The sequence below is a fragment of the Brassica oleracea genome, chromosome C3 (assembly GCF_000695525.1).
Source record: "Brassica oleracea var. oleracea cultivar TO1000 chromosome C3, BOL, whole genome shotgun sequence".
NCBI lineage: Eukaryota > Viridiplantae > Streptophyta > Magnoliopsida > Brassicales > Brassicaceae > Brassica > Brassica oleracea.
The window spans coordinates 9972253-9983261 of NC_027750.1; the positions used below are offsets into that span (position 1 = coordinate 9972253).

An 11009-nucleotide genomic window follows, 5' to 3' on the forward strand; every position below is an offset into this window, starting at 1 on the left:
TAGATTTATTCAAACTCAAGCCTCTCTGAGAAGAACATGAAAATACTATCATCATCATTTTAGTTTTAGTAAAGCTTTTTTGACTTTTTACTAATGTTAGTAAAATAAAATAAATAACATAATCCTTTTAATGATTTTATATCTCAAATTAAAAAATAGAAAGCGATACATAAACATATAAAAATAATACAAGTATTAAGAAAAACTGGTATAACAATAGAAAACCCCTATATCATTTGAATATAGAAAATGACAACATAAATAAGGAAATGAAGAATTCAAACTCTCAAGGCTTTTGTAATCTTACCAAAAAGACATTTTAGTTTTATCAAAATCCCAAAAGTGTGTAAACTATCAACACTTTTATATTTGTCCATATATCCTCAAAATATTGGTTGAATTATTTTAAAATGACGATGAATCGTTAATTATTAGTTATCTAATTAATAATATATAAAAGGAAAATAATTAGTCAATACGCAGCCATTAAAAATTTATCTTTAGACTAATAACTGGAAACAAAATATAAAACTTCATCTAACAGAAAAAAACTTTTAAATTGTAAAACTTTCTAAAACCTTTTGTCAAAATAAAATTAAAATCAATATTAAATCATTACGAAAAATAAAATATTTTGTTTGCTATACTTTTGAAATTCATTATTACTCCCTCATGTACTAACTCATACCATCAACTATCTTTTTGGGATAAACCAATAAACTTTAAAAAAAAAAACAAATCCCCTATACATACGAACCGTAAACCAATAAAATGTACATTACTTAAAAAATTTAACATTTCCACTCATCAGGAATCAAAAATGCATTGACATGACTTCGAAAGCTAAGAACTATAGACGTGAGATCTCCTAACATGCACTTACAAAATCCATTATTAGGTCAGGACTCTCAATTCTTAATTGGCAAGAACTAATAATTCTATGTTGATTGGACTAACAACTAACAAATGAAAATGAAACAAATTGAATTCAAAAGACAAAAAAGGTCCGAATCCGGCGCGTAGCGCCGGAATACCCCTAGTAAACTTATAATACTCTCATTAAAAATGTAACTCTGATAAAGAAAAAGGTTACTTTTCCAATCTGTTGGTAAGTAAAATTAGAAAAACTATGAAAATAGCCTAAACCCGAAAAGAATAAAATTACATACGCGACGGCAACTCCTTTTCCTATTTGGATTTGTTTTTTTCCAAATCAAATATTTATTCTTTTATTATTAATATTATTCTTATAAATACGTATGTGATGTTATCGAAAAAATTCTTTTCAATGTGCATGACATCTAGATTATGCCGTAGCAAATGGTCTTTCCAATACGGCAAATCCTAAAAAATACTTTTTTTATGCCAGTTATGATACTCTCCATAACCATCGACTAGGCCATGCCCATTTCCACCGCATTCAGCAGTCATATCTGCCCCAAAATCTCCAAGCTGCCTCAATAAATAGTTACCATCTAACTCTGGTGGTGGTGGATCATGAACAACTTTTCCCTTTGTAAACAATGTCTGGCTTCGACGATAAGGATGTGAACTCGGTAGAAATCTTCTATGACAATCAAACCAACACGTCTTTCTTCCATGTTTCAACTGAAATGCATCAGTACTATCCTGACAATGTGGACACGATAACCTTCCATGTGTTGTCCGTCCAGACAACATTCCATATGCAGGAAAATCACTGATAGTCCACATAAGTACTGCATGCATCTTGAAGTTTTGTCTGCATGAAATGTCAAATGTTTCTACACCATTTGCCCATAACTCTTGCAACTCATAAATCAGCGGCTGTAAGAAAACATCAAGAGATCGTTTGGGATGTTTTGGACCAGGAACAAGTATGGTGAGAAATAGAAACTCTCGTTTCATGCACAAAGAGGGGGGCAAATTGTAAGGTGTGACAATTACTGGCCATAATGAATATTGCCTTCCATGTTTTCCAAATGGGTTGAAACCATCAGTACATAATCCGAGGTAGACGTTTCTGCTCTCTGATGCAAATTCCTCATAAATTGATTGAAAGTGCTTCCATGCTTTTGCATCTGAGGGATGCACAATTTCTCCTTCACTTGAGTGCTCTTTATGCCATCTCATAGCACTTGCTGTGCGTTCCGATTGATATAACATTTTAAGCCTATCAGCTAATGGCAAATACCACATACGTTTATATGGAACCTTAGCTCTTCCACTAGTGACCTTAAATCGGGGTTTACCACAAAATTTACATGCCAAGTAGTTCGCATCGGCTTTCCAGTAAATCATACAGTTGTCGATGCAAACGTCTATCATTTGAAATGGCAAACCTAGACCCGAAACAAGTTTATCGACCTCGTCGTAAGAAGCTGGACACATATTATCTTCGGGGAGATAATCTTTCACAAAATCAGCAATTGCATCTACACAGTCTTCTGCCAAATTAAAATCTGATTTTATGGTCATCATCCTAGTTGCAGCCGATAAAGGAGAATGATCTTTTTTACAACCCTCATATATTGGATGCTTAGCTGCATCCAACATATCAAAAAATCTCCTTGCTTCTAAATTTGGTTCCTCAACTCTCTCTCCGTTTTCTATAAATGAAGAGATGTTTTCACGAAATGCATCGTTTACCATTTGCATTGTATCACTAGATTCAACTACCATTCTAGGTTCCTCTAAATTAACCGGCACATATTCACTAGTACTAGGCATATTTCCGGTATCAACTTCCCCATGAAAATACCATATTTTATAATTAGGTGTAAATCCATATTGATACAAATGATTCCATACTCTTTCAATAGGAATGAATTTACTATTATCGCAACGAATACAAGGACAAAACGTCTTACCTTCTCTCAAAGTAATCTCTTGATTTCCGGCAAAACGCATGAACTCGTTAAGCCCTTCCGAAAACTCTTTTGAAATTTGCCCATTTGAATCCCATTGATCGTACATCCATCTACGAAAATTAAAAATATGTGAAGACATTTTAAGTGCTGTTTTCTTAACTTTGTATCTGTCTGTAGATTGCAAATGAATCAATTGCCTTATATAGATGATATATGACTAACGGCTAGTTTGCAAACTAAATGAAAAATCAGATTTTTGATCATTTTCCGACCACTGTCCCAACAGTTGGGAACAGCTAAACTTTTTAAAATGCCTGACCACTTTCTGATTAGTTTCTGACCAAAATTCTGACGATTATAAAGTGGTCAAAATTCAGTCACAAATTACTGACCATTTTTTAACCAGTTTTTTTGGTTAGTAATTGCCGACCACTTTTTGTCCATTTATTTAGATCGTCATTAAACGATCAGTTTATGGTCGGAAACAGTTTTGACCAACTTAAGTGGTCAGAAAATTGGTTAGAATTCACTATGTTTTGTTGTAGTGCTAGTTTTCTCATCAAAACTCAGAACAAGGACTTGCACTGCCGGCTCGACTTCACTTCTTGCGTTGCTATGGCTGTTGATATCCCTCTACTCTTACCGGTGAGTTAGAAGTTAATCTCTTTCCCCAAATTGTTGATAAGATCTTTTGATTTTTAGGGTTTACCTAGGGGTTTATTAATTACGGTTCAAAATTAGATTGAGGGGAAAAAGATGACTTGTAATTTGATGTTTTACCCTCTAATTTTTTTTGCAGATTGATGAATTTCTGGTAAAGAGACACGACATGTGGAAACATGCCTTAAGATTTATCATCAGGTGAGTGTCTTCTATTTATCTATTTATCTATGACTTGGTTTTAATACATGTAAATTTTTTGTATAAACTGCAGGATGACTACAGGAGTAGTCTACTCAATAGCGATGCATGTGTTGCTCATCACCGCATACGCTTTGCTAACTTTTCAAATTTTCTATACAAAGGACTTTGATCTCGTCCTGTCTTTCGATGCAACTAGTCTCTTAAGCTTTATCGCATACCTTCTCTTTGGTTTATTTGAAATTGTCGGGAGAACGTTTTTGAACGACCAGGTGTTATTCACATTCTTCGGGCATGTCGGCCATATGGTGGGACTGGGATCTATGTTTCTCCTCGCGTACAACAAGGTTCCCTCAAATCATATTGAGGCTTTTGCCTTTTGTTTCCTAGGAATACCATTCTTTTTTTGGACATTTTTCGTTATGTGTACCACTTTAATTCAAGAGTATCTGAGAGATTACTCCGTAAACCATCCATTGGTTTAGGATTTATTATTTATGAATGTTGTTTCTCTTGAGGGTTTTTAGCCTCATGGGTTTTTAGCCTTATTATTTATGAATGTTGTTCTCTTGTTCTGGTAATTAGCCTTATGGGTTTTTTAACCCAAAAAGGTAACAAAATTTTGTCATTTCACTGAAGTTTTCGCACACTGCAACAATACTATTAGGCTATTACATATGAAAGAAAAATACGCTATCAGCATGCACTTGTAAATCTTATAAAAAGCAATGATAACAAAAGTCACAAGGGGGTCATTTTTGCAATGATTTAGTTGTAATGGAGTACTTTAGCAACATGACCACAAAATTTGTGCCTAACTAAACCGGTGGAAAGAAGTGTATAGTAATTTTTTGGAATATTCATTTAGTATCAATCTCTCTATTGGTATGGTTCTTGATTTAGTTTGTCCATCCTCTTGACTTAGTTAGTGGAAGTCGTCCTAACGTCTCACTGAGATGGTTATATATATAACCGCAATTTTTCTCATTGTTCTTTATTGGATGTACCCGTTAAATTCTAATAGTATGGTTTGTATTTTGTTTTTATTATAAACTGAATTAACCAAACTGTAACGTCTCATTGAGATGGTTATATAAATGTGAGTATCTTGCAGCTTTGGAGAATGATTATAAAGAGGTTGGTGCTGATGGTGGTGACGATGAGGATGACGAAGGTGAGGATTCTATTACTATCCTTTGTGTTTGAGTGATTGGGCTCGGAACACTCTTGTAACGAGTCTTTAGTTCGTGCTTCCTCATAACTATATAATATGCCCCTTGCTTTTTGAATTCTAATACTCGATTTATAATTTTTAAAACAAAGATGCTATGACCTTTTTTTTTGCATTGAAAGATTATCGAGACGAATCTGAAGTTGGAGGAAAACACGGCAATGTTCAATGCGGTGCTGGAGAATGCATGTAGTGATATGGGAGTTAGGATGTGTGCAATGGACAGCTCAAGCAGAAACGCAGGAGAAATGCTTGACTGTTTCACCTCTCACTTACAACAGGACTCGTCAAGATTCCATCACAACATAGCTTATCGAGATTATCTCTGTAGCCTCTGCACTTGAAGCCGCTAAATAAACACATCCTTGTTTGCGTTAACTTGGGTTTGATTCCACCTTCAATGGTTGAATTAAATACTTGGTCAGGAGGGTATAGCTGGCCAACGAATCCATTTGAGCGGAGGGTAAATACTTGCAAATTTATGATGCAATTCCTCTACTACTTTTGAATTAGATAGTACCCGCAAATTGGTAATGAATCGCATAGAATTAAAGCAAAGAATGAGAAAATTATATGGAAAAAACATAACATAAATTTAAAAAGAAACAAAGCCAACCAAAAAAAGCAACAAATTGTTACAAAGAAATTTGACTCTCAGTATGATTTGGAAAAATATGGAGAGGACTCATAGGAGAGAAAAGTGGTACATCTTGATCTGCATTGAGCCAAGATTCGTCTTCTGCGATTCCTTTAAATTCAAATCTTCTAAAGCTGTTTCTCACGGGATCACAAAATAGAATATATGACAATTTTTTAAAATAGGGAGCTAAATAAACAAGCTCACCAGCATGGGTAGAACCTCCTAAATGCAAATATTGTGAAGTAATCACATCACGGTGACGTAAACATGCAAGGAAGTTTTGGCTCGACCACTTGTGTCTCTCTGCATCCTCCAAAATAAACATTCTTCCAGGACTTTTTTTATCAACAAAAGCTAACCTTCCCACATAAGTTATCAGAAAAGATCTATCTATATCTTCCAGTGGTAATGGTATCATATCGAATTTTTCAGATTTGATATTGAAACTCATTATAACCTGAAGACGACTGTGAAAAATATAGGCTAGATAGTATATAACCCCCTTGATACATCGCCCAATAGTATTAATGGAAGAACGATGGTTTTGGTTAGTTTTGACCGTTCTCCATGATTCTTGAGCTGATCCCAATGTTAAGATTCGACACACATCAGTACTTCTGTTACAAGGAAGGCACATTACTTTGTGTTTACCTTGGGTTGGATCATATCCTAAGAAAACTGTTATATCATTCCAGCTCTTTCTTGGCTTGGGTAAGGTTACAAACTCTTTCTTACTAGGGTTCCAAACTACGGGCTTTCCTGATTCCTGGAAACAGATCAAGCCGTGGACAGATTCTGTAGGATATAAACCATTAGTTTCTGGGAACTTCATATTATAACAACTAATAGGCTGAGAAGATGAGAAAGACTTGTTAGAACTCTGATGAAGAGTATGCATGTGCTTATGCTGCGGAATCGAGGAAACAAACAGACGGTCATATTTTCTGACGCAGAGTAGAATAGTTTGCCGTGGGGACCGAGTTTCGAACAAGTTGATGAAATATGGATCGGTGCTTATTGATGACCAAAGCTTTGACACGCAACGGAACCTCGCGACAGATTTCTCAGGTAGCCTCAAAAGTATCTCTGAGGTTAGATCGATAGGAAAGCATCCTTTGTAGTCGTTTCTGTTCTTCTTTTGATCTTGTTGCTCCATGTTTGGTACAAAACCCTAGTTTAGGCTGCGCTGATATATGTTTTTCTTATATAATTAAAATTAAAATTAAAATCAAAATCAAAACTAAAACTAATCTATATGTGTTCAGACTGCTATGCTGCTATTGTTATCCTCTTAAGATTTCTTTTGATTTTAAATTTTAATGTAGTGATAAAAAATAGGAAAAATTGAAAAAATGAAACACTTTGAATTTTTATTTGTTACATTAGTACTTCTGATATTTTGGGCAATTCTGGACATATTTTACCTTTTTTATGGGAAAAATAGTAAACTGAATTTTAAAAATGTTAAAAAAATATGAAAACTATTGGAAATATAAGTATGACAATATATATGTTTAAAATTTTTTTGTAAAAAAGTAGAATCATATTTTATTTTATCTTTTATCTACAATATTAGAATACTCATTCTGGTCATCTACTTAGTCTAGAAATCAGATACTAAGTTTTATACATAGATATATACTAGGTATACAACGAAAACTAGCATTTCTTATATATTCTAACACAGCTATATTTCGAAACGTTATAATCAAGAAAGATGTCTTCAATATACTTACAGTTTGGTAACGACTTATAGCCACAACGCAGTGATATACATTATCTATATTTTGTGCCATAAAATGTTCTGCCTTTTACATTATGTGGCGCTTAAGGATATGTTTCTCATATACTCTACAATGTTCTGCGTAAGCTAGGATATATATTCTAGGCAAATCCGGAAAATATGGAAATTTCCATATTCTGTTAAATATGTTTTCTAAATCTAAACTAAATCTACCTTAAATCTTTCATAGAATATTTGCTCCCACGTTTTTCTTCTCCTCCCACATATTTTTCTTTTCGTTCTTTGTGTTTCTCTCTTCTTCGTCGACATAATCATCTATTCTCTCTAATGATATCTTCTCTATTTTGGTAGGACAACCCATAAGAGTACAAATAAATCGCTTAAGAACTTCAACATATCGTAATCATAATAGAGATTTTCATTGGCTCATTTTCAGGGTTTGAGATCAGTAATCATGTTCTTGAATTTCAATATCTTTTCAAAATTTAATCTCTAAGCAACAATTGCAAATCAGATGAGAATACAAAAAAGTTAACATTAAAGTTTCTTGGGTTTATAATTTTAGCTTTCAACTTTACACAAGACCTCACCAAAAGATCAACCTAAGTTGTGAAACCTCAAACGTTTTTTTTCTTCTGATTATTCCTAAAAGATTCTTGTCTGATGTCATTTGCAGCAAGAGACGCTTGAGCCTGTCCCTATTAGTCTTCTTATCCACTCAAACAGCTAACAAAATGTGTCTTTCATGTTCTTTTAGCATTACATCTAAGTTTCCTCCTGCAGTAGTTAACTCTTTGTTTTTTCACTGTCACCCTAACACATAGCAAAGAAAAAAAAAATTGATTAGCCCACAAAAGTTTCACTGCAAAACAAAGACAGTTATGGTTAAGATGTTCTTACCGGTGGATTCTTTCTCTTTTGTAAAATCTTTGGGTTTAACCAGAAAATGTGGTGACCCATCACCATCTTTTTGTTATTAAACCACCGTTGATTCGCTATAGAAAAATGTGATGCATGTCTGGCAGCTAACGAGTCTGAGAACTTTGTCAATTGGGCTGATTCACGTTGAACAAAAGACTGGCATCACCAGTTCTTTACTTAGAGGAGGAGACCAATTCAAACCCCTCATCATAACACTCTTCAGTGCTGCATCTTCATTAGGATTGAACTTTTCACTCATGCTTGTCTGGTTATTCTCCCCTTGACGTTTCTTTTACAAACAAGAGCATAAACTCAAAAAGTTAAGATTCCATGAATACAAACATACAATATATCTATTATGCTAGAATGATTATACATACTTGTATTGATGCTAGTAACTCGGCACTGGCATCTGAAGCAGGCACAACTTTGGATTTTCTAGATATTTGTTTTGACTCATTCTGTTTACTGCCTTTCTTTCTGGTTAATAAAGAGAAAAATTTGATGCATCAGTGTTCATTAAGACATAAAAGAGCCATGTTTATGCAAAATCTGGATCTTACCGTCTTGCTTCCTCTTTTCGAAGCTTCACGTCAATTACCTTTTTTGTTGATTGTGTCTAAAAACAAAGAGGAGTAACACAAAAATCAGATTAGAAACGAAAATATTAATGATTTACGATGAATAGACAAGGATTCTCCACTTACCCTAAATCGCCATTGATACATGTTGAAGGTAGGGAGGAGAAGAAGTATAAAGTGAAAAACAAATTAGGGTAAAACGAGAAGAAGAAATAGAAAAGAAGAAACATAGATATGAGACTATGAGTTTTACCCGATGAAGAACAGTGAATCACCATTGAAGAGAGGAAGGAGATAGGCGGAGAAGACAAGAAGGTAATTAGGTCTACGGATTCCTTTTATCTATTCTAGCCTTTTTATTTTATAAAATTATATTAAGAATTGAAATATCTAAATATAATAAATATAATATAATTTAGATTAATTTGAGGGTATAACGGTATTTACGGAAATTAAAATCCTAATATGACAAAAGATGTAGCTAAAGTTTTAGAGAGACGAATCTAAGTTGAAAGTGTTTCTTTTTTTCCAATTTTCCCTAAAACAAATATTAAATAAAAGGAAAAATTGATGGATACGACTGGTTTGAGGACTAAAATAATAAAATATTAAACCTAGCTAGGTGTTTGTTCGCACATGTGGACATAAGTATCTTATCAATTATTTATTAATATTTACATTATTAATTAAAAATATCACCAGCTATGTTTAACTTTTAAATAGTAGTATAAATTTATTAAATTTAATAATTATTATAACCAAAACTAATTGTTTTCAATCATCTACCAAAATGTTAAAAAGACTTTCCAGACGACTTAATTAAGTCGTCCGATAAGTCGTCCAGCTGGGAAGACTTTCCAGACGCCTTATTATAAGTCGTCTAATAAGTCGTCCAGATGGAAGACTTTCCAGACGACTTAATTAAGTCGTCCGATAAGTCGTCCAGCTGGGAAGACTTTCCAGACGCCTTATTATAAGTCGTCTAATAAGTCGTCCAGATGGAAGACTTTCCAGACGACTTAATTAAGTCGTCCGATAAGTCGTCCAGCTGGGAAGACTTTCCAGACGCCTTATTATAAGTCGTCTAATAAGTCGTCCAGATGGAAGACTTTCCAGACGACTTAATTAAGTCGTCCGATAAGTCGTCCAGCTGGGAAGACTTTCCAGACGCCTTATTATAAGTCGTCTAATAAGTCGTCCAGATGGAAGACTTTCCAGACGACTTAATTAAGTCGTCCGATAAGTCGTCCAGCTGGGAAGACTTTCCAGACGCCTTATTATAAGTCGTCTAATAAGTCGTCCAGATGGAAGACTTTCCAGACGACTTAATTAAGTCGTCCGATAAGTCGTCCAGCTGGGAAGACTTTCCAGACGCCTTATTATAAGTCGTCTAATAAGTCGTCCAGATGGAAGACTTTCCAGACGACTTAATTAAGTCGTCCGATAAGTCGTCCAGCTGGGAAGACTTTCCAGACGCCTTATTATAAGTCGTCTAATAAGTCGTCCAGATGGAAGACTTTCCAGACGACTTAATTAAGTCGTCCGATAAGTCGTCCAGCTGGGAAGACTTTCCAGACGCCTTATTATAAGTCGTCTAATAAGTCGTCCAGATGGAAGACTTTCCAGACGACTTAATTAAGTCGTCCGATAAGTCGTCCAGCTGGGAAGACTTTCCAGACGCCTTATTATAAGTCGTCTAATAAGTCGTCCAGATGGAAGACTTTCCAGACGACTTAATTAAGTCGTCCGATAAGTCGTCCAGCTGGGAAGACTTTCCAGACGCCTTATTATAAGTCGTCTAATAAGTCGTCCAGATGGAAGACTTTCCAGACGACTTAATTAAGTCGTCCGATAAGTCGTCCAGCTGGGAAGACTTTCCAGACGCCTTATTATAAGTCGTCTAATAAGTCGTCCAGATGGAAGACTTTCCAGACGACTTAATTAAGTCGTCCGATAAGTCGTCCAGCTGGGAAGACTTTCCAGACGCCTTATTATAAGTCGTCTAATAAGTCGTCCAGATGGAAGACTTTCCAGACGACTTAATTAAGTCGTCCGATAAGTCGTCCAGCTGGGAAGACTTTCCAGACGCCTTATTATAAGTCGTCTAATAAGTCGTCCAGATGGAAGACTTTCCAGACGACTTAATTAAGTCGTCCGATAAGTCGTCCAGCTGGGAAGACTT

The 11009-nt window shown here is 34.8% G+C and overlaps 2 protein-coding genes across 2 annotated transcripts; both read right to left on the minus strand.

Moving 5' to 3' along the window:
• Window positions 1-5576: 5576 nt before the first annotated feature.
• Window positions 5577-6737, minus strand: LOC106333841 (putative F-box protein At1g47790). The gene has a single exon (XM_013772235.1). It carries the CDS (start codon window positions 6735-6737, stop codon window positions 5577-5579), a length of 1161 nt encoding a protein of 386 aa, XP_013627689.1.
• Window positions 6738-8377: 1640 nt separating this feature from the next.
• LOC106334369 (probable serine/threonine-protein kinase At1g09600) lies at window positions 8378-8993 on the minus strand. Its single transcript, XM_013772662.1, has 4 exons — window positions 8954-8993; window positions 8810-8865; window positions 8627-8726; window positions 8378-8535 (listed from the first exon to the last, which is right to left on the minus strand). Exons 1-4 carry the CDS (start codon window positions 8972-8974, stop codon window positions 8386-8388), a joined length of 327 nt encoding a protein of 108 aa, XP_013628116.1. The 5' UTR covers window positions 8975-8993; the 3' UTR covers window positions 8378-8385.
• Between the last annotated feature and the right edge of the window lie 2016 nt (window positions 8994-11009).